The sequence below is a fragment of the Dipteris shenzhenensis genome, chromosome 17 (assembly GCF_047967505.1).
Source record: "Dipteris shenzhenensis isolate YYH24624 ecotype China chromosome 17, Dip_SZ_1.0, whole genome shotgun sequence".
Taxonomy (NCBI): Eukaryota; Viridiplantae; Streptophyta; class Polypodiopsida; order Gleicheniales; family Dipteridaceae; genus Dipteris; species Dipteris shenzhenensis.
In genome coordinates this window covers 11,673,282-11,698,300 of record NC_141612.1, presented here as the reverse complement: position 1 = coordinate 11,698,300, position 25,019 = coordinate 11,673,282, and the positions used below count along the sequence as shown (strand labels likewise).

General features: G+C 42.9%; 1 protein-coding gene and 1 pseudogene across 1 annotated transcript in view; one reads left to right on the top strand and one right to left on the bottom strand.

Annotated features, from left to right (window-relative positions):
• Positions 1-10,199: 10,199 nt before the first annotated feature.
• On the bottom strand, positions 10,200-10,937 carry LOC147891688 (ran-binding protein 1 homolog c-like; annotated as a pseudogene).
• The window catches only part of LOC147891687 (uncharacterized), an 85,675-nt gene continuing 71,475 nt past the window's right edge, over positions 10,820-25,019 (top strand). The window contains exons 1-3 of the mRNA XM_087388833.1: positions 10,820-10,946; positions 11,050-11,153; positions 16,759-16,828. Of these exons, the coding sequence (XP_087244959.1) occupies positions 11,080-11,153; positions 16,759-16,828 (144 nt within the window). The 5' untranslated portion in view covers positions 10,820-10,946; positions 11,050-11,079. The remainder of the gene's footprint in view (positions 10,947-11,049; positions 11,154-16,758; positions 16,829-25,019) is intronic.

The window sequence follows — 25,019 nt, the reverse complement described above, 5'->3', positions numbered from 1 at the left end:
CTGGCACTATATGTGGATGATATGCTATTGGCTAGCAAGAATACTTATGAGCTAGATGCATTAAAGGCCAAGTTGCATGAGGCCTTTGATATGAAGGATTTGGGACTTGTAGGTCATATTCTTGGTATGCGCATCACGCGTGATCGGAGTAGGAAACTCCTTTGGCTTTCACAAAAAGAGTATGTTACAAAAGTATTACAGCGTTTCAATATGGAGGGGGGGAAGCCAGTGAGTACTCCATTGCCTCCATATGTGAAACTTAGTCATACAGATAGTCCCAAATCAGATGAGGAAAGGGCCATGATGGCCAAGGTTCCTTATGCATCAGCAGTTGGGAGTCTTATGTATGCTATGATAGCTACTAGGCCAAACATTGCATTTGCAGTGGGAGTTGTTAGCTGGTATATGGCTAATCCAGGAAAGAGGCATTGGGAGGCAGTTAAGTGCATCATGAGGTACATGAAGGGTACCAAGGAGATGTGCATCTGCTTTGGTAAAGGAGACATGCGTGTACTTGGGTACACAGATTCAGACTATGCACGGCATGTGGATAGTAGGAGATCCATTTCTGGTTATGTGTTCACCTTTGCAGGTGGTGCAGTGTCGTGGATGTCTCACGCACAGAAGTGTGTTGCTTTGTCTACCACAGAGGCTGAGTATGTTGCAGCCACAGAGGGATGCAAGGAGGCTATATGGCTTGATCAGCTAGTGGGAGATTTGGGGATTCATACAGGTGTACTGACATTGCATAGTGATTCCATGAGTGCTATTCAGCTAGCACGGAATCCGGTCTTTCATGCAAAGACCAAACACATTGAAGTCAGGTACCATTTCATCAGGGAGGTACTTGAGGACAAGCGCATAGAGCTTGTCAAGATTCATACAGATGATAACCCTGCAGATATGCTGACGAAGAGTCTGCCTAGTCAGCAGTTTGAGTATTGTCGCGTATTGATAGGCATTGGATAGTATGCTCACTGGTTGTTCTCCCTTAAAGGCACATTGTCCTTTAAGTGGGAGGTTGTGGGGGTTAAAGGTCACTGTGCCTTAACCCCGGTTATGTACAATACTCAAACACATATATAAATGAATGAAAAAGAAGATTAGGGTGGTTCTGCACCCACCAAAACTTGTGTGGCTCTCTGTCTCTCTCTCTCCTTCTTCCGTTCTTGCTTCCGTTGAGAGCACTCTCATGCTCCACTCTCGTATAACTACGCGGGAACCAGCTAACTCTACTTGTAAGCCCCCCATATGAGGAGAAGACATTTGAGTAGCTCGGTTATCCAGTAGGTCCTGGTTTGGACACCAGATGGGGGCCATGTGCGGCCTGATGGCTGGACGGCTTCAGATAGAGTTGGACAGAGCATTTCTCGGGGCAGCCCACTCTTGGGTTGCGGGGCCCATTTGGAGTCTCAAATGATCCCGGATGGCTGTGGGCCGAACGGAGACCATAGGTTAGTTGCTCTATTTTGCACACCGGTTCTATCGTATGGTCGGTGGCCTATTTCGGGACCAACCCCCAGTCGACTGTTTTGGGCGGACTAGGTCGGCCACCCAATTGAGCCTAACTGAGACTGGTGGCTATATAAGAGCAAGCCTGTGAAGCCCATTTCATCACTGGCTACAACAACCCTTATTCCTTAGCATTCAGCCTTCGTCTTCTACTGTTTCCAACATGCCATCGAAGCTTCTTTCACAAGAGCGCATGGCTGGGAGGTAGCGCCATCTATTGTATCAGTTCTACAGTAATCAAATTTTTGATTCTCCATACTATCTTGTTTTCTCTCTTGCGTACGAGATCCTATTATCTGTTGTACTGCAACAAGAACGGACGACAGTGGGCACTGGTCCTCCACTATACTGAGTGGAGATAGGGAACACGAGGGTAGAGGGCAAGAGAGTAGGAGGCTTGAGAACTTAGAAGTGTGTGAGGGGGTATGTTTGGTAGAGGAGGTTTAAAGTCTACGGAGGCGTGAAGTCGAAACATGACAAGTGTTAGAGTAGAGCAGTTATTCGCAATCGGTAATGATTGATGTGAAATGGAGATTGAGGCTCGCGGGAATCAAAGGGATTGGAGCAGCATGATTCATGCAAGAGTCAAAGGGCGAGTGGCATAACACGTGGTGCAGGGATTTTTTGGGGGTTTGTTTTAAAAAAAGGAGATAATTAACAGTGGATTTAAAGTGAATAGGAAAAATAGGCAGAAAAAAAATAAAAAATAGGGGGAGAAATGAAAAAGGGGGGAGGGGGGGGTTGGTTGGTTGGTTTGATGGGTATGGTAGAGTTGGGTAGGGAGAGTAAAGTAGATAAAATGAGAAAGAAGGAAAAAATGGTTTTTAAAAAACAAAAGAATTTAGGAATTTTTAATTATAAAAAGCTAGAAATTTAGGAAGAGATTAAAGACTTTGAAAATTAAAAAAGAATTAGGGGGAATCTAATGAGCTAGAGAGAGGGGAAAAGTTGTGAAACGACTTTCAAGGAAAATAACAGGTGGGGGGGGGGAGAAAAATAGGGTAAAGTGAATGTAAAGGGGGAAAGGAATAGGAAGTGTGTGTGTGTGTGTAAAAGCCTTAGCTAAGTTGTTAATTGATAGTGTCACACTCATATCATGAGAAAATTCTACAGTTGGTGCTTTGCCCTTTAATTCTTGGGATATCTGAGATGCAAACGGTTTTTGTGCTTTTTAATTATTATATTATGATGGTCAATGGAGAATATTTTTCCCTATCCACCAAACCTTGGGACCAAGGTACTACATTAGCATCCATAGATTTTGGAAGCTCTGCCAATATAACCTATCATCTAATGTAGTTAAGGTTAGCTACCTCACTACTGTGTGTAAAATGCCAACATTTATTAGTAGAGCATGATGTCGATCATGGTGCAGATAGTTGCTTACAAATCATTCTCTCCATCACTTCCTTCAACCTTTTTCTCAGACTTCTCCTTGGCAAGTCCACTTTTCTCAAATGCAACACCTCAATTCAGGAACTCCTCATATGTCTTTGTTAGGTTGATAATTTTGAGAGACCTCAAATCAATTTGAGTACAACCCATAATAAACCATGCACATAGTGACTTGTTGTCTCCTAGTGTACCGAATTGATTAATAAGAGCTTGCATTCTTAGGAAAAAATCTTGAAAGGACTGAGCCTAGTGCGGACTTCTTTTTCATTAATTTCTTATTTGAACCACTTGAGAAAAGCCTAAAAAATAGTTGTCAATCTTTGAAGTAGCCAATTGGGAACTAGTTAAACCAACATTGAGTCATCTTGTCAACAGGCAATGGAACTAGTTCATATATCCTCCTTGTTCACAGCACCATTAATGTGAAAAACTCATAGCAAACATTGCAAATGGATGTATGGAGTCCCGTTGAAATCTTGAAACTTGACCTTGATAGGTGTAGCTAACAATTGTAAACTCCATACCCTAGTTTCTCCTCATAGCCTTAAGATATTCTTTGTGACATACATCTTTATGTCAACATTCATTAGTGTGAACATGCTCGTGTCGATGTCTTTTGAAGGTGGTCAAGGTATCATCTTCCAACCACGAGGACCTTTGGAGCTACTAGACTAAGTCAATACAAGACTCGGCATTCTATTGCTTGACGGTTTGTAGAAATACTACATGTCATGTATCTTGATCGTGATGTAGCAAGACTAGGTGTCTACTGACCCAATGTTGTTTGATAGTGACTACATGTCATGTATCTTGATGGTGGTGTAGCAAGACTAGGTGTCCACTGACCCAATATTGTTTGATAGTGTGAGATTCTACTAGCTTGACTATGTCCAAGATTTTATTCTTGCTTAGAAGCTCATCCAAGACTATGATGACTGCTTTCCTACTCCATTTCTGATGCGTGAGCAGATCTTCTTTGTTGGTCCTGACTTGAGACATGTCCTACCTCTTTTACTTGGGGATCTATGCTTGTGGCTTGGGTCCATCGGCATACTCATTAGCTTCCTTAAAATCTAGACTTCCTATTGAGACTGCTCAAAATCTTCTTGCCAAAACCTAAAAGGTGTTGAGCTAACTGCCTTCATAACTCTTTTCCACTAATGGACAGCTCATGATGATTCGGCCATAATTGCTCCTGATTACTTGCCTCTCTGTGAGGCTTGGAGGTGCATTGCCTGCCAATTGGTGTTGGCCAAATCCTAAAGCTACTCACCTGGATGATCTCCACCCAAGCTGGCACAATTCAAGTTGTGATCTCAAGACACCTACTAACCATGGGTTAACAAATACATAGACATACTTAAACTAAGCACATATAATGAGTGACCCTCCTAAGTAAGCCATGTGAGTAACTTTTCTACACTAGCAACAGCTAATCAAACGTCTAATTATTTTCAATTTTATAATTAGTTATCAGTGTTATAGTGTATTCATTATTAATGTATTTTAATTTAGTTTTTTATTATCCGATCATTTTATTAAGTATAAATTAACCATTTAAGTTATAAATAATGCTCACATGGCCATGTGCAAGAAAGCTTTTTTTTAACTTTAAAAAAAAGATTTACTTGTTACTCAGTTATTACTTATAATCGGTTATCACTACTACAAATAATATACACATTAATTACAATCACAAATCTATTTAATTCTCTATAAATTGTTTTTGTATAATAATTTATGTCCACCATCAATTTTTTTAGTTCTTAAAAACTCATTATGTAGAATTAGTTTTTTGTATTATAACTAAATTACACTGATTATTAGTATTATAAATTGTTTAGACAATGATGCCGCCCAAACTTCATTTTTTTGAAATTTTTAAAAAGTGACCACACTCTTCATAACTTATATATGGGTACCCTAAGTTCAATTATGGTAACTTAATTACAATAACTTTGTACGAGCTTCATTTTTCCAATTTTTAAAATTAGCTTGACTACATTTACTTCTATCACAAATCTATTTAATTCTTTATAAATTATTTTTGTTTAATACTTTATGTCCACCATCACTTTTTTTCGTTCTTAAAAACTCATTACGTATAATTAGTTTTATGTATTATAACTAAATTACACTAATTATTAGTATTATAAATTTTTTAAACAATGATGTTGGCTTGAACTTCATTCCTCTTAGCATACATTGTGCATGAGTTGGCATCCTCAAGGAAATGAGCAACATGTCAAAAGCCTCTTAGATGGCAGAAATGATACTGAATTGAATTTGAAGGCTATCTTTGTATTCCACAATTTCTCCTTCACCAAGCAAGCAAACGGAATCAAAGGTTCCACTTTTACTACTTCCAAATCTCGTAGCGTGCTTTCATCCATGGCTTCCTGCATCACCTCCTTGGAACACTTTTGCCACTACCACTACCACCACCTTGATTGCCTCCTCCTCCCTCAGGTATTTTCCTTGTCTCTTTGGCACCATTGGTTTTCCACTCCTCTTTGGTGGAGATTTTCCTTGCACTAAAGTCCTTGCCTTTGGGAACTCGGGAGGATTGTTACCTCATTGGCTGTCGTCACGTGCCTCATGGTCATTGAATTCTTCATATTGAATGATTTCCCTTAAAGTGTGCTTTTTGCCTGGAAGGTCCTCCATCCCCTTCCCCTCTTTCCTCGTGTAGAGTTGTGTATGGTCTTTGTTGGCTTTCATTCTCTCTTGAAGAGCTCTCCTTATATGTTAGTGTCTCGTCCTCTCCATATTCTTTCAATGTTTATATCCAAGTCCACCTCTTTGGTAGCTTTGCATCTTTACTTGAGGAGTCTATTGTACTTTCTCTCTAGATATGTGGGTCTCCAATATTATGGCTCTTCCTACCTTTTTTGTCCTTGCCATGCAAGTAATTGAGATGTATAAGAAGTGGAAGGAGAGATGGTGAAGGAGTTGTGAGGAATAGCGAATAAGGTTTTGTGTTTTTGTAAATGTTGGGATTAGGTTTATATAGCCACTTTAACGTTTTGGTATTTGTGGTTGCCCTAAGCTATTGCTAGACCTGAAGTTTTTGTTCAAAACCATAATGTCTATACAAGCTGGAAACTTTCTAATGCTAATATCAACATCGATATTTTTTTATCTTTTGTGTGTGAAAATAATAAACATGTAGAGATTGATTAATGAAAGATGTTAAAATGAAAATATAAACTCCGGAAATATAAAATGAAAAATTTGCAAAAGTATGCCAAAATTACCAAAGTCAAAGACAACCTAAGAAATGTCATTCGATATTTTGTTGTGGTTTGAAATAATCGCTTTCCAAAATAGATTTTCCTTATAATCCATGCTTTGGTGTAGCTTTTAAGGATTTCTAGAAGCCACGTTTGCAAAGCTTTTTCCCTTGCATCAAAGCGGCCAATTATTCCACAATAGAAACACTCATGCATTTCATAAAGAGCATTACTTCACTTGACTTCACCCCCATGCTGCATACTTTTGAAGATGTGCCTCCGTATTGCGATTTCTCCATACCTTGGGTGCCCCAAACATTCAAAGAACCATATTCACCATGGACCCATAAGGGTAAGAAAATAAAAAGTTTGACGTGATTAAAAAAAGAGTAGTGAAGGTTGATAAAACATCTAATGAGTAATGTGTTTTCACTGCATCCATCCACCATGGCTTAAGTGGACTCTTTCACAATCAAAATAGATGATTTGAGATTTCTCACATTAGGATTAGCTTCTAAATTTTTGCACACATAATGCTTTCCAAATCCCCAATGCATCTTTTGTCGATTTTACAATGATTTTACAAAAACAGTTGTTGAGGATTCATCTCAACATCATTTTTCATATTGTGCATAGCACTACTAACACAAAAGATTGCTAAAAAGTCATAAGGGTTGGAAACGCTAATAGGGATATGTGTATATTCATTCTTTTCAACTAATATAATGTACAGTTGGTTATTTATGGTGTGCTCTCTATTGGGCCCTCTATCCACATCTCCACTCTTCCCTCTCCCTCTTCATATTTATGTTATGCCCTCTAGGTGTGCCCTCTGTCCTCATCTCCACTCTTCTCCTCTCCCTCCTAATAGAATATATTTGTTCATGAGAAGTTTTATTCCTTGTGAGCATTTATTCTTGAATGTTTTGAAAGATTCCATTCATTTCTTTCCTTTATGTTTGAGAGAGAGAGAGAGAGAGAGAGAGAGTGAGAGAGAGAGAGAGGCCAACATACCAAAAGTAATACAAGCCATGCAAACAAGCAGCATGATGCCATCGACTTGGGTGCACCAATAGCTAAGATTACCTCTACAACAACAAGGCACTCAATAAGCAACAAAGCATCCTTCATTGGGCTACAATCAATAGCGCAGCACCAGCAGCAAGACCCCATCGGATGTTGGCCTACAAGTAATAGCTAAGATTACCTCTACAACAACAAGGCACTCAATAAGCAACAAAGCATCCTTCATTGGTGGGCTACAATCAATAGCGCAGTACCAGCAGCAAGACCCCATTGGATGTTGGCCTAAAAGCAACTGTGTAGCACCTAGCAACAAGACCACAACAACAAAGTAATAGAAGATGTACATGCAACAAACACACATAGCTTAATGATGGATGCATCTACAAAGCAAACCCATGCCCCGATGGTGGACAATATCCATGACAAAATAGACGTGAGAAGGTTTTAAAAAAATATGAGCAGTCATGAGAAGCTGATGACAATGATGAAGGAGATGTTCCTTTCTCCTCCATCACAAGAAGATAAGGCCACATGGTAGGGGAGGTAAGAGTCACCCACAACTAGATTTGGACACAATTTTGACAAATGTCAAGATAAAGTGCCATGTCAGCTTGCAATATGGCCAATAGGCCATCTCATCACATAGTCCACATCATCCATACACTTCAGGACTAACTAACACATGGCATTTACCATGTCAGCACAAGTCTAGTCAACATCTTGACATGTGCCACATCACCATGTCAATAGCACAGATGGTAACTACCACATCATCCATGCCAGCTAAGCACTCTAACCCCCTACTAAGCACACTATGCACCATGCGTGCACACACACCTACCACCTCATCACGACGTCCCACAAACACTTCTTCACAGGCACACATTGCATGTACACCTAACTACCACATCACCCTTTTGTACCTCTCTTCTTGATTAAATCTTTGGCAAGCCATAATTTGCGATCCAGGAAGAATTCAAAGATGGTCCAAAAAGGAAAAGTGATCAATTTCTTAATTTCTATGTGCTTGTCACATCATATGCACGTTTTGACACTTACATTCGATAGTTTTGAGCATCTACATTAGAATTGATTCCTTTTCACATTGAAGGCTCTTAATTGACACATTTGACCCTAGTAGAGAAAAAAGAACTGAGTAAATAATTTGTTTCTTACATTTCATCAATGTTGTCATGGTTGGTCTAGCATAGATTAGTTTATTTCAGAGGAGATTTAACTCCACAAAGCCATAGATGGTGTCCATGTATCATGATAGAGAGAATCTAGAGGATTGAATTCTCACACGCTATTATATTTGTTTCATGACCTAGTCCTCTCTTTTTGTGTAATTCATTCACTCTTAATGGACAATTTTTGTCAAGGTAAAGGGAAGCAATAAGAAGAAACAATATGCATGTGCTTCATTTAAGGCTTGTCTATCTATTCTTGCCTACTTCATTAACATCTTGCCAGATGGTGTCCATCAAAATGAGGGAACAACAGAGATAGAATCTTGAAAAAATAAAAAAATGATACGCATATGGCTGTGTGGACATCATCTTTTCAATTTAAATAAATAAATTCAGTACAATTCGTAACAAAAATCTATGAAACCTACAATTGACTTGAAATGGGACAAAGATGAAATTAAAAAGTGTGAATATATATTTCTCTTGTGCAACTAGTTAGCATTGTACTACCTAGATTGTACTTCACCTTGTAAATCCATTTGTTTGCAATGGCTTTCTTTCTTGGTTTGGTAAGTCACGTAACTTCGATGTACATACAAGTCAAATGAAGCTGCATTTCACAATTGACTCGGAGCAAGGTGGAGGGGGGGTAGGCAACTCAAGAGTGTGAATAGCCCAATCACCAATAGTCACAACCCCCGTTTGAGTGCCGTTGGAAGTAACAACTTCCTTGGAGACTCGAGGAGAGCTCGCATGAGAAGCAGAACGAGAAAGAAAAGCAGAAGTGTTGGAATAGTGCGATAAAAAAATAACCTTGTCCCAAGGTTGAGTCCCTGTGTAACCTTGTAAGAAAGGGTTGCATGTTGCACACCTTTCATTTTACGACGTTTACAGACTACCCTGTGGTGCATTAAATGCATTAGGGCTGTGGTGGGCAATCTTGCCAATTCATGATCTGTCGCCCATGGTGAGGTACTTAGAGCCTGTTCACGCGGACAAATTGGTTTGCAATTGTAGACGAAAACATTCACGTGCACATTGTTTTTTGGTAATGATGACATTTTGGTTCAAAAGTGGTTGTTGGATGAGCCCCTGCTTGAGAGGAGGGGCTCAGGAGCAATAATGATTATTGGAAGGTTAATGTGTCGACACGTCATCTTTTCGGAGTGCAGAGTCTGAACATCTACCTGCACCCTACGTACACGTGAACGTAACAAAAATTGCGACCTAGTGTTTTCCTTATACTGAGGCTCTTAAGGAAGTCTTTGAAATTCGGAGGAAAAAGAAGTGAAATGAAGGTTCTCGCCCAAAACCCTCAAGAAGTGAATGCAATAGGCATAAAAACCTCTCCTGTTGAGTGTTCACGTGAAGTGTCCAAACTACATACAATGAACTTGCAACATTTTGATGTTCACCTGTAAAAAATGTTTTCTGGATTCTGTAAACCTGCAAATTTTGAAGCAAGTCAGTTACATTTTAGCTTTAAAAATCTGCAAATTCTCAAGAACCTTCAAGAATTTGAAACCCGAATGTAACTTTAAAAATCTGCAAATTCTCGACAACCTTCAAGAATTTGAAACCTGTCTTGTAGATAAAAGATTAAAGAAGCAAGATGAGCACCATCATCCAGCAAAGCTTCCTCTTTGTTCACTCCTCTCCTCATATAATTTAGCTTGCAGTACACTGATCTTGCTTGGGACTAAATTCCATGCAATTAGCGCTGCAGTGAAGAATTCTCGTCTGTCTGAGCTTCCACAATGCAGGCAAGAAGCGCATTGTCTAAAGCCGTTACAGAAGGTGATGAGCACAAAGTGGTTTTGAGCTTGTAGAAAGGGCGTGGAGCTTGATCTTCGCCGTTGGCATAGGGCAACACATCAGACACTATGAGAGTACAGATAATGTATATCCACAACAAAACTAGTAGTCGGGAAAGCAAAAGGATTGCCAGTTTCCGTCATCTTAACGTATGGGCGTGACAATTTACAGGGAATGCATAAACAGGACAGTCAGCCCAATCGGTCCTTGTGCATGGAGAGTCCGCAGTAGTTTCGAACGAAACCTGCAATCAGCCGTCAAAATGGGAAACGAAGCGCATTTGCCCGTATGATTTGTACAGGTCTTGAGAGTTTTGTTTTGACGCATGATAAGGCGAACTTTTCTTGTCTCTCTGTGCTTCAGAAGCTGCTTTCCACTTGACCTTATCGAATCGATACATTTTTGCCTTTCTGATGAGAGCCAAATATCAGATTGCCGCCGATCAACCCTATTAACGGGCAGAAATAGATTCCAAACAGCTGCAAAACACAAAATAAAAGAATCTGCAACGTCGATCAGGGCATCCTCGTTCTCCTCGCCAGTACTGACGACAACAGCATCAAGCTTGACGATGGGTGCAACTTCAGCACCAGTATCTTCCTCGTTGGAGAGCTTAGAGATCCAAAGATATAAAAACATCACAAAAAACCATGCAATAAAGCAAAAAGCCATGAGACTCACATTGTTGGGTCTTGATCAGGATCGACGATATAAAGAACGCCATGTGACTTCATGAGAGATCAGAAAAGGGAAAACTGGGGCTAGATTGCCTACGGTAAACATACCAAAATGACTTTAATGTTGCCCTCAGAAACCTTCTACAAGCTTCTGCCTATGTACCCGCACGTAAAATTAATGAACTGAATTTTATTTTGCAGCGTTTTTTGTACCAAAATCTTTCGCCCAAAATGCAGACAGCCGGAACGGAGAGGTCTGTAGTACTGAGTGAAATGTTCACGGAATTGCAATGCGAACTAGTCAGGTGTGGTACTCCATAGTATGTATTTTCTAATCTTTGTTATAAGCTAGATTGAAGCCCATTTGCTTATTATTGCAAGGCTCCCAGAACTTATTTCAATTTGCAGCTTGAGAGTTTTGCTGCTTCTCTATATCTTTTGCTTCTTCTCTATCAGAGCTCAGGCGACATAGAGAGACTTTGTTGGGAGATAGACAGCCGAGACCAGCCCCACCCAGGCAAAGTACACTCAGAGACTTCTTCACTGCCAGCACCTCAGCTAGTTTTATGCCCTCCCCGCCATCAGAAACCCCTGGCGCCACCACCACCTTATCACACACAGGCAGATTGCCACACTCTAGTGGTGTGATTTTGGACCGAGCCATTGCCATATCCAGGTCACGGAGGCCCAGGCCCCCAAGACCCCGTGCCCGGCACCCATATCTTCATCGGATCCGTGCCATCATTGCCAAACACCGGAAACTTGTGGCACCGAGTTATGAGATCCTAGAGCTGCCCATGATTGGGATTTTTGATATAAGAAGAGTGCAACCTTTTTATTGATTAGCTTTCTGCCTATGCTGATCAATTGGTACTTTAGTAAATACTTGCTTGGTATTTCATTAGTTTTGGGTCACTTGCAGTCCCTCTGACTGTAAGTACCTTTAGTAGCTCTCAGCCCTCCTCCAAAAGTAGTAAATCCTGGTTATTATTCAGGGTTTGTCTCTTGATGAGACAACACTAGCATATGTATCAACTGTTTTAGTCTCATAGGCCGTTTGGCCTTTTAGAGACGTTAATATATATATATATATATCTATCTATCTATCTATCTCTTTTAAGGAGAGGGTGGCTCGGGGGAGGCTCGTAGAGTATGTTGAGTCGTTATTGAGGCTCTCTTACTTTCTGCATAAACCTACTAACTTCCTGCTACTCTTGCTCCTCCACCTTCACTTTTTCTTAATCCCCCTTTGCTACAAGCTCCTACACCCAATCAGGTTGGGCATCCATACTACTATCCTTGGTGTATTACCCACCGTACCAACTACCTGCTCCAAGAGGTCCTTACTGCAGATGAGCTTGATGGGTGGTTTTTGGGGAGGTCGAGGAGGACTAGGAGAGGACCCAACCTTTGAAAGTGATAAGAAGGCATTCTCGTTGTCTTCTACTACCCCGGGTCAGAAAGAATATCTAAGGGCACACAGTTGTCAAAGCCTGTTATAGCTTCCAAGGGTAGTACTTCCAAGAGTGGTCAAAGTATGCCTTCACAATACCAGGCTGTGGTCAGGGGGCTACTCCGGACCTACAATCATGTTTTGAGGAAGGGGGAAGCATTCACTTTCCTTCCTGAAAGCTTAAAGCAGTGCGATTTGCAACCAATCCAAGAAGTGTACACACAAAAGAGCAACTGGGACCCAAACACATACAGTACTAATCCTGTCCAATTAGGGAAAGAAGATGCTCCGTAGAAACCAAGACAAAGGGAAGAAGGTAGTGGACCAAACTTTACAAGAAACAATGGCCAAAGACTCAAATCTACATCCCTTGGCTTGAATAAGCTTTGATCCTCGGATGGACTAGGGTTCTCCGGTCTCAAGAAGGAGATGGTCAGGATGGACCAACAGTGAACCGAGCTCAGCTTATGTTGCCCTCATGTGTGAATGAAGTCCCAGGCTAATCGTGGAAATAAATGGGGTACAATTGAAGGATGTCTTCCTAGATTTACATAATGCCCAAAACAACTTGGCTTCAATCTGACAAGTGACATACATTTCCAAGTACGAACTGCTGATGAATGCAAAGTGATGCCTATGGGAATAGTCAAAGGCATCCAAACAAAGATTGGTGGGGTCACTTTCCCATCCAACTTTGTTGTGGACATGACCTGGGATGAACTAACCTATCCTCTCCTTCTTGGAAGACCATGGGTGAGATTTACCAAGGCTATGTGAGATTAGTCCACTAATGAAGTCAAGTTGCCCTAAGGATTGACATCCTTGTAAATAGACATGATCACTAGAAAGGCTCACCTATTCTCCTACCCATTCAAGGAGAATAGTTGGCTTACATTGAGGATCACACTTTTAGGAGGAAACATATGTGATGCAAAAGCATTAGAGGGTGGTGAGAGCTTCGGGAGCATAGTCCCAGCTGAGATCGTGGAGCATTGTATTGATTTGTACCCAGACATAGGCCCAATTATCAAACGACCAAACTGCATGAACCCCAACTATGGTAAAGCCATGCGACTTGATATTGAAAAATGGAGCAAGTAGGGTTGATCTGCCTAGTAGACTATACCGATTGGGTAAGTGGAATTGTAATCATTCCCAAAAGGGACACATGCAAACTTCTGTGTAGACTACAAGAGTTTGAATACTTTCACATGGAGGGATTGGTTTCCTCTTCACTTAAAGACAGGGTGTTGGAGATAGTCGCTGGTTGTGCTCTGTACTCATTCGTGGATGGTTACATTGGTTATAACATGTAAGGGCTAGTGTTAGAAATTACCCAACAGAGGGTACGCACAGCGGAAGACTGATACTATTGCCCTGGAGCTCACACAGTGTGTGTGGGGTGTGGAATCACAGACTTCTTAACTTAATGTTGTGCAAAGATGTGCAAGCCAGTAAATAACAATGCTCAGAAACAAATATAGAAGCAACTCTTTATATTTCTGTCTGTCCACAAAGTAGGACAGGATACAATACCAAAAGGTTCTCCTACTAGATGTCAAGAACTTCTAGATCTTTGAGCCCACGTGCTCCACCTCGAGCAAATGTAGACTCTCTGTCTAGAGTGATCCTCTCCTTAACCTTGCTGCCCTGAATGTCAGCCTAGGTAGGCAGCCCCCCAAGCTCAGTCTGCAGCTCTTCCTTCTCCTCTTGGTCCTCCGGGAATAGGCTCCAAGAGTAGGTCTTCTGCTGCTCCTGTCTGCCTGTCTTTTGCTGCTGCAGAAGATGTGATGATCACCTCACCTTGCTGCCCTAGAAGACAGCCAAGGTCCAGCCTCTAGGGAACTCAGTCTGCAGCACACCTTCCACTCTCCTTCACCCCCAGTGTGAGGCCCAAGGGAGTGGCTTCTGGCTGCTCCTGTCTGCTCTTTTTCTTGCTGGATAGTTGGATGTTTGTATGAGGCATAATGGCCTCCTTTTATAGGCTCAAGGCCCTTCCCAAAAACCGACTAGTCTGGCTGACTTTCAGGGTCTGTTTGGGCCGACCCTGGTCCGTAGGAATATGTGCTGTAGACAGCCCCTTTTAGGGTCCTCTTTTCCAGGGCCTTTGGCCCACACTCCAAGGGCTTTAGCCCCCCTTCCAAGGCAGGGTCCCAGCCCCTTCTGTCTGCCTATATAAGGCTTGGTTGGCTGGCTCCAACTAGCCCAACCAGCCCAACCAGGATGGCTGACCCTGCTGCTGGTGCACCCGCTTCTGCTGCGCCCCTTTCTGGCACCCTGTCCTGCCCACACATGTGTCCCTTTGCTGCGCCACATGTCGCCTCAGTTGGCCCTCCTGTGTGCCTCTGTTAGGGGCCTATTCCAGCCCGTAGGGACAGTCCTTGAAGCGACTTTGCCAGGCTGCTGTGCTGCTCACATGGCAGCTCATGTGCTGCCCATGTGGCAGCCCCTTTTGGCTGTCCTTTCCCTGTGAGGTGCTGCCCATGTGGCAGCCCCCTCCCTTACCTTTTCTTTTGGGCACATGCCCTAGGTCTCCCTCCCCCATGCTCTCCTCATATGGGGGCTTACTAGGGAGGTGACCTTTCGAACACCCCCTCTCACTGATACATCTTGGCCCAATGCCAACACGTCGATGACGATGCTCCAATAATTCCCTAGCCGTAGTTCTCTGGAACGTTTCGATGTTGAAATCTTTTCTTGGCTTTTCATCGAGTGGCTCCTGCTCCAGCAGGTTTGGTTCCGCTTCCGCACACCATTCTGGTACACAGGTCCATCTCTGGTAGCACCACCTGGCACCACCTCCTTCAGTCATGTTCCTGCCTTTGAACTCGAGCAATCTAGCCGTCACGATCTTCCAGTTGTCCCCCTCATAATGAGTGAACAACTTGGAGTCTTCCAGGCACCATGCTCTGAGGGTCTGTTTCAACCCATCCTTCCTTTGGCAAGGTCTGCAAGAGAAGAACACCTCCAGATAACCTGGACCACGAACTCTAAACGCACCTGAGTGAACCTGAGTCACCCTCCTTCTTGCAAGGGCACTGTCCTCCAGTCGTGGAAGTCGATTCCCAAGAGCTTCTGAATCAGGGTCGTCCTTCAGCAAGGTCCTTGCCTTTAGGCTCCCATACCTGTGAGCCTCCTACTTGGGCTCTGATACCATGTTAGAAATTACCCAAGAGAGGGTACGCACAGCGGAAGACTGATAGTATTGCCCAGGAGCTCACACAGTGTGGTGTGGGGTGTGGAATCACACAGCGTTACAGGCCATAAGGAACCTCCTTACATGTGCCTCTGCATACTAGGGCCTTCTTCATGTGGGCTTTGATAAGTAGCTCCAGGAGTTGTCCCCTCTTTGTGGAATTGAGGACGCCATGGTTGACACGCATCCACCCACTCCAATATGGCAAAAACAGACCTACACCTGTCTATAGCATAGAACAGCCAATACAACATGTAGATAAACCAATGTCCTTGCAATCACCAGATTCATCTAGCGCTGAAGATAGGCCAAGGTACAACACCCGCTGAATCTCACTTAAACACATTTGCACACACAAAACGATAGACACAATTGCAGATCTGGGAGAGAGAACACTCAGATGTACAACCCAAAAGATCTCATGAATACATGTAGAAATCAATACAAAAGAAGCTCCCAAAAAGTAACAAATGCTGCTAAGGTAAGGCACTACCACGAGCCTCATATGCACCCTCTGCCAAGGATCTCCTCCAAGCTGCTGCATGGCTCTTGTTAGGCTTCAGTAGCTGCTCAAGGGAGCCCTGCTACTAACTATGCTCGTGGGCTAAGCATTTGTTCATACTGTGCCGTGGGCCCCTGGCAGGTGGCCACTTTATGGGCCTTTTGGGTCTTTTTTACAGGGCCTGACCACCCCAGAAATTGAAAATAGTCAGAGGAAATGGTAAGAATTGAAGGGCAGAGTTGGAGGCGTACCTGTGGAGAATTATTATGCTGATGAAGATTTCAATGCTTTAACAAAATTGTGCCATCCATCATGTGTTATACCTACTTGATGGAGTCAATTGATAAAGCTGGAAAGGGTTGCACTTTATAGTTTATATCATGGGGAAAAAGTTGAATTCATTTGCCAAGCTAAATGGCTGAAAGGCTTGAAAGTTTAGATATCAGATGATCTCACTCCAGCTCAACTTAAACCGAGACCTGCTGAATTGGACAAAGTGTAGCTAGAAATGCAGGAACGTGGGCAGTTTACAGGGATGTGCACCTCTTTATCATTCCCAAGCTCTTGCTCTCTTTGTTCTCTTTTTTAAAATTTATCTAGTTTTCAGTATTTCTCGTCAGTAAGATTTGACATAATTTTGTCTTGGGCAAGTATGTTTTTGCTGTTCTTTTCTGTATCTCCTTAACTATGTATGAGCTTGGATAAAGATTCTTACCTTAAATTCAATCTGACCTGCTGTAATTATGTGTGGCTTTCCAGAGCTTTCCGTCGCCACAAAAGAAAACTTGCGAGGATTGTTGTTGACCATTGGTTATACAAGGCTAGACTGGTAAAAGAATCAACCAGCCATTCTTTAGCTTCAATTTACTTAGTGGAAAGCGGTGGACAACAAAGTTAAATTCATTGATTTTTTTTGAAGAGAACTGCTAATGCAATAAACTTGTAAGGAGAGATTAAACCTAGAAAATTGAAATACCGCTGTATTATAGCACTGGGATAGCCCCCGTCTTGTCCTTAAAACCTTCACGTAACACATAGACATTGAACTGGGTATTATGTACATAGTGTGACAAATGAGAGCTGCACCAACCAAAACTGATTGCATGGCAATGCATGACAGTCACATGCAAGTTGCTGACCCTGCTCAAATACTGACAATCCGAGCTGCACAAATTGTAGTTATCTCTGCTGTCATGTCAATATTGTTGACGAGCTTGCTGTGTGTTGACTGTCGACAAGAATTTCCACTGAGGTGTTGCTGTAGTAGGACACACAAACTCTTAGGGGTTTTCCTGTGGAAGAGATTTCACAATCCGTTCAGTTGCGAGATTGTTTCAGCTGAGCAAGTCTCTTCATTCACAGTTGATACAAGCTTCAAAGACAAGGAGGAAGGAGCACCAAAGGAGGTAGTACCGGGAGGGCTCTGAAAACAAAGGCAACTGAAGAATTGTCCTTGTGAATTGGCATGGCTTCCCATCCCCATTCACCCACCTGTGAATGCACTCAAGGGTTGCCTCAGTTTGAAAGCAGGAGACAAGGCATGTTATATCTGAATGACATATCCTCAAGAATCAAAGCCGCTTTTGTGGCAAAATAATTTGCAACCCTTTGAGAGGCCCTTTTTTGCTTTTTGTGTACCCTTCCTGAGGGGTAGCTTTTCCCCAACACACCTTTCCACTATCTGATTGCCCCCAAGGTGCCCCCCCGGCCCTTTTCCCACCCTGCTCATGGTTCCTTCTTTCCCTGCCTTTGTTATCTTTTATGCAGCCCTGTTCCCTTTGCTTGCTTTCTTCCACCCAACAGTGAGGAATCTTAGCCTCTTTGGAAGGACAGCGGATTGTTTGCATTTTATTAGAGGTTTTTGTTTGGTGAACTTCTAATGCCTTTTATGGAAGCTCCTTCAACTCCCACCATTGTCAGAAATTAATTTTTTCCTCAAGGCATTTGACAGGTGGAGCTTACTATTGGGAGCTCCAAGCCACAATAGTGGTAGAGTGCATTGTTGGCCTTTCTCCCACATGCTGACAGTTTTAAAGTTGCTTTCAAAGAACGTTGCTTGGAAAGGTGATTACATTCTAAATGTAACCACTACTAGTGAGGAGGTTTTGCATCTAGCTCACCTACTTGTACCTTAGAGGATGTTGGAGTTGCAAGAAGAATTGAGCAAGTGAAGCAAAAGAGAGAGAGTTTATTCAAGAGAGACAAGCCCAATATATAGGCTCCAGTTACATCTAGTATTGACATCACATGTGAGCTCAGTAGAGCATCTAGATCCACAAATCTCTCAATTAGTTCCATGATTCTCTCAATCACACACCACACACCTAGATTCACTCAATCACACCTAATGACACCTATCCAGGCACACCATGTGTTCACACACTCAAAACCTTAGACCTTAGGACTCTAGATCCCACTACATCAATTTGTCCTTCATTCCCCCCCACAAATTGATGACCTCAACCCTAGCAGTAGTCCATGGGAAACTTCATGGCTTGCCCACCTCTAGTGGCAACACACACGATCCACAACCTGGTACTCACTCTAGTTGCATCAGCAGTAGACTCATTTGGGCATCCTCATCCCAACATGATCTCACTCTGACTTTGGTTTGTTGGTTTACAATTTGGTTTACAATTGGGAGATAGACAATGACTATGCATGGGAATACCCTTAGATCCAACAAGGTAACACATAAGACTAACAATCATTTGAGGGGGACATCCCAAGGCAGAGAACCCTTATTGACCACACACACAAAAACATTCTAAGTGGAAGATGTGGGGAAATACCCCCCTTTGATGACATATCTTGTCCTTTTCCTCCTCCTCTTCAAAGCTACCATAGTGTGAGGTTCATTGTCATCGGAGAGGTTCTTGGTGTAGCCAATCTTGTAACTCCTTTGCTCTTTGTCCTTCTCTACACTCTTTAATGTATCTTGTCCATATTCTGCAATACAAGATCATTGTAGTCCTTCACCTTCTTTGAGTGTCCTAGCCTTAAAAACATTTTGTGAATCATATGGACTGAAGAGGGTCTTACCACTTGTCATGCAAGGGTAGTGTCTACTCTTGTACAAGAGGTGGTCATGACTGTATGGCGAGGTATAGTCAACCAAATGCAAGCACATTTCATACATCATGAAAGATACTGAAAACATAACTAAGGCATCTTCAAAATAAGAATCATAATGGTTGTAGTTGAAACCATTGTTCCAATCATATCCAGTGGAAATCATCATGCAAGTCATGATATATACTTTCTTCATGAAAGCTCCTGTCATAGTCAACCCACACTAGTCAACAAGATAGTATGACTTGAAATCCACTTCAAAGTATCATAACCTCAATATAAAAGATGAAAAATGCATTCAACTGAACTTCAAAGAGCATTCTCACAATTGAAAAAGCAATCTCTGAATCTCTGATCTGTACTTCAACTCCTCAAGCATCACCTTAGCATTTAATGTAGCATCAACCTTCAAAAATAGTCTAGAAATGCTTGCAGAAATCAGAGGAACTTTGGAGGGTTGCTACCTCACTCCACAAAGCATCAAGTAGAGGGCATTTGCTGCTCAAAGGTACTTGGAAGTAGAAGACTCAGTGCAAGTCTCAGACCAAATGAAGCTTCACACCTCCAGGGGCAGTAGCATCTTCTCTGCCTCCAAAAACATGTCTTCTTCAAAATTGGACTGGTTTTTCTTTAGTTTCTCCTCATTCCCTTGACCATTTGCCCTCAAAATTCACCAGTAGGTAGCCCATAGGGTCGCCGAAGTGCACCTCAGACCGTTTTTCAAATGGTGGCTCTAGCAAGCTGTATCATCAGAAATGGCGCGGGATAGGGCGAGTGTAAGCATGGGCTGTAGAGGCCATAATCCTTCAATTCCTCTCAAGTGGAAGTGCACCTTAACTACGAGAATCTACACCTGAAAGGGTTGGAGCAATGGTTCAGAGATGAAAGAGAACAAGCACTTGGAAATTTCGTGGGAAGAAGAGGAAGAAAAGCTTCAAAAACTTCATGGTGAAGAAGATGATGACATGGCACTCAAGGAGGTCTCAAGGAGAGTGAACCAAGGCTCTGATACCACATGTTTAGGTGTCAGTAGGTGTGATTGAGTGAATCTAGGTGTGTGGTGTGTGATTGAGAGAATCATGGAACTGATTGAGAGATTTGTGGATCTAGATGCTCTACTGAGCTCACATGTGATGTCACTACTGGATGTAACTGGAGCCTATATATTGGGCCTGTCTCTCTTGTCATAGTCAACCCACACTAGTTAACTAGTCAACTAGTCAACATGATAGTATGACTTGAAATCCACTTCAAAGTATCATAACCTGACCACTAAGTCCCTAACTTATCCCAATCACACCAACATAGGTGACACCTAACTGATGAGTCACCTGACACACCTACCATGGTACTCACTAGTACTCACACCATGTCCTACACAAGCACTAGCACACTGGCACACGCACACCACATGACCATGTCCATAAGTGTGTCCCCTAAACATCAATTTATCCAACAGAGGAACCTCCTAATTATGTGAAGAACAAGCCTATCAAAGTTCTCTTGGTTGGTTGATTAATATGATTGAACGTAAGTAGAGTAACACAATGATGTGACAAGTATTCCATCTATTTTCCTTGGGCACTTTGGACTCAACAAGGGGATCTGACTACCACTTTCTATAGCCTGTTTATTCTAGGCAAAGCCCTCCTTGCTTGAAGTAGAGGCAGCTTGAGAGGAGCACACGAAGGTCTTTTGGACATGATGTGGTGATTGGAGAAGGTCTTGCCAAGTGAAAATGACCCTTGAGAGGACAAATGCCCTCCCTCCCCTTAATGTTGGAACTTTTGGAATCTAGTATCCAAACCTCTCTGCCTTGCTTTCCAAGAGCTCTTCAGGGATGATGTGCCCTTTCTTATTCAGAGGATGTATTTGCCTTTCTCGTAGGAGGGGAATAGGACTGAGATTCGTCGTTAGTTGTGAATGATCACCCTTGTGGACACAATCCACATTTGGGGACAATGGGGTTAACTAGATGGGAGCAATTACCCAACCTAGAAGAGTGATCCAAGTGACTCATGTTGGAGGAGTTGGGTCCTATTTTCCTGCAAGAGGAAATCAGGGACAAGAAGTATGGGGACAATGTGCCATGGACCATGCCATCAGAGAATACATGCAAGAGTTTGAGCTAAGGGTGTTTGGATCACACTTGAAGATCGCCTTCAACGTGTCGGCGTGCTCCTAAGCACTCTTCCTAGGGAGAAACTGGTCCATGTTCTTCAAGGATTGGGCTATGGTAGCCAACGGCTCATTGAGAGGGGGTGGTCAGAAAGGAATTGTCAACTCCCCAATTGTATGCCTCCAAATGAGGAGAGCATGGATGAGTGACCTATAGAATGGTGGGGGGCAGTTCATGGTTATCCTTCTTGGGTTTGAAGAAGACCTACCCTTTAGGGCAGATCTTCCTTCATGGGAAGCTATGGTGTAGGCTAGTTCACCTCAAGAGGGAGTCAAACGAGATTAAAGAAGGATTGAAGGGAAGGACGCAGGATGAGGACTTATCATCCTTTGCAACTCGGGTCTGGAGTGGTCTTTGGTGCAGCGAATGTAGTGGTTCGTATGCTGCAAGTGTTGGTGCAACCTCCGATAGGTTTTGTATAGGACATTCTATAATGACATGGATATGTAGGACATACAATAGTTTTCATTGATTTTCTATTTTCTAGTGCCTGGATATAAATACTAGTGCATGTACTTTCATTTCTACCTAAGTACAACTAAGTCCATTGCTCTCCTATGCTTGTGTTGCATTGGTTGCTCTGCAGAGGTGCGGTGTATCACCATTGTGGGGAAGAGGCACAACCTCTATGAGGTACCCAAAGCGACGAGAGCTCATCTCTCATTAGCTCGAAGAGGTCATCTCCCTTCTACCCCAAATTCAAAGTAGCACAGTAGTTGAAGTGACCCGCTTGCAAGCCTGTTTGAGTGACGTGTGTTGGTTCGAGTGATCTCTAGTAAGCAACTATGAAGTTCATTACCAGCAGTTCAAGTGACTTGCTCAAACAAATAGTGCTCGCAAGCAAGCAATTATGCAGCTATGAGCAACACAACACATACTCGGGCGACATGAAGCTTGCGTAGAGATCAAGAGCTTGGACCTGAGCAGGTCATAATCTTGCCTTGGTCGTAGCAGCCCTACTTGTCGCATCTCCAGCCCGAAACCATCACGAACCATCTACAAGCCTATCATTTCCAAGATCCATCTATAAGCCTATCACTTTCAAGCAATGTCTGAAGCCCAAGCTTCCAAGTTCAAAATCCCACCTTGAAATCCTGCCTTCAAGTCCTATCGCTTCAGCTTACAAGCTCATCTTCTCATAGCACGCTTCATCCTCATCTACACCTGAGGTGCAGCCCTACTTATCGTTGCCCATAGCCAGCAACACACACTAGTCTCCTCAACAAATCCCTAATCAGTCGGTGATGTGGCAAACACACCGCAGGGCTGATGTAGCATAGACATGTGGCATAGACACATGGTAGGGATGACATGGAAGACTCTTGTGGCAGGTGATGTGCCAAGACGGTCCTAAAGTTAACCTAACTTAAATGGATTTAGTGAACCTATGTTAGAAAAATGAAATCCCACCAGAGGGTATTCCATAGTGGAAGAATGATAGATAGCTCAAGAATTACATACGGAAGTATTTCACTATGGAATCAAGCTTCATCAACATGTGTGTACTTCGCAACCATTCAAGTGTGTGCAGACTAGCAAATAGACTGTGCTCAAAGACAATATAGAAGCAACTCTTATATATTTCTGTCCATCCACAAACTTGACAAGATACAATACTAAAAAGGTTCTCCTACTATATGCCTAGCACCTCTAGAGCTGGGAGCCTGCGTGCTCCACTTGGCTTATGTAGACTTTCTGTCCAAAGGATCTCTTCCACCTTGCTGTCCAGAAAATCAGCCTAGGTGGGCCACTTCTTGAGCTAAGTCTACAGCCCTCTGTAGGTCACCTTCACCTCCTGTGTATAGGCCCAAGGATGGTCCTCTTGCTGCTCCAATCTGCTCTTGGATTGCTGCTCCAAGTGATGTGTTATGAGGGCCAAATGACCTCCTTTTATAGGGCTGGAGCCCCTGCCAAAAAACCAACCAGCATGGCCACCTTTTACTGCCCCTACCAGCCAACTGGAGGGCGAGGGCTATAAATAGCCCCCCCAGGGCTCAGCTCCTTGTTTTGATTGGCCCTGCCTAGCCACATGGCTTCCAGCCGTTGGCCTAGGAAGTCCCAACCTTTAACCTTTGGCCCAAACCTGTCCATAGGGTCCAGTACCTTTGCTTAACCTTTTTTCCCTATGCATTTCGGTCCTCTCCATGTGTGAACAGCATTTGGATCTAGATCTGCCCTCCATGGTGGATCTCCTCTGCCAAGTACTTCCATATTCTCTATGCTGCCCACATGACATCTCATGTGCTTCCCATGTGGCAGCCCCATGCCTATTACTACTCTATGGTCCACCCCCCCGATGCACTCCTCATATGGGGGCCACAAGTGGGGAGGTCACCAGTCCTATTCCAACACCCTCTCTCATCTTCCCACATTGGCCATATCCCAATCCCTCGATCAAGATGCTCCAGTAGCTCCCGTGTCGTAGCCCTTTGGAACACTTTGGTGTCATCATAGTCTTCTCTTGGCTTGCTCTGCCAAGTCCTGTTCTGCTTTCGCACACCAATTTGGTACACAGGTCTATCTTTGGCAGCACTAATGGCACCACCACCTTCAGTCACGAACCCGCCTCTGAACTCGAGCTTTCCTGATACCAGCGTCCTCCAACTATCCTCCTTATGATGGGTGAATAGGCTGAAGTCCTCGAGGCACCAAGCTCTTAGGGTTTGTTTGAACCCGTCCTTGTGTGGCTAGATCTGCAACCAAACAACATACCTGAGACATCATATCCCAAGCACAAATCTAAATAACCTAGACCGTCAAGCTTCAATTGTGGTTCTGCATTTTTGTGCCATCGTCTAACCCTGATTTTTTAGGTCCTGGTCTGTCAAGCTTCAACTGTGGTTCTGCATTGTTGTCCCACCGTCTGACACTGAGCCTTCAAGTCCTGTCTAAGAATCCTCCTCTACTTCAGCAACAACAGCCAAGCACCCAGATGACTCTCCTTGGAGAGGTAAGAGCCACGGAAAGGCTTGCATTTGTACGTTCAGATGTCTATGGACCAATATATGTCATCATGCACAGCGCTAAAGGATATTTTGTGTTATTCATTGATGATTTATTCTAGATTTACATGTGTGTTTTTATGGACTATAAATAAAAAATAGTCCATTTTGTCTTGGAATACAAAAACGTGGTAGAAAACCAAGTATCAAGACATTACACACAAATGATGGAGGGGAATACACATCAAACTCCTTTATGAAATACTTGAAAGACAATGGTATTCACTACAACTCATAGTTCCCAACACCAGCAAAATGGGGTAGCAGAGAGGAAGTCATTTTAGAATTTTTGTTCTGCTACATATGTTTTTGGTTCACAAACAGCACCGCAAAAGCTTGATAGTAAGGCTACAAAATGCATTTTAGTCGATTGCAGCTTGGCAAGCAAGGGCTTCAGACTTTGGAATCCAACCATAGAGATGTGATTTTCAAAGAAGAGGAATCACCCCTACAAAATGTTGCAGAAGTGATGGACATGGATGACATGCCACTTGACATACTTCTTTTCCTACTTTGATTAGGAGGACCGGCACACATCTTCCTTAAGGGGAAGAGAGCTGAAAAGAGCAGGAAATGACCATATTTGATGCCGCAAATGAGAACTGGAAGGCCTATTACTGGAAAACACAGGTTCAACCTGTTGTACACACAGAAAAACCAGTCCCGAGATGGGCAAAAGGCTTTGTTCAAGGTTCTAGTGAACAACCTTCACTTCGCAAGACATGAGTAGCCACCAAAAAACTAAATCAGATCAACTTTGCATTCAT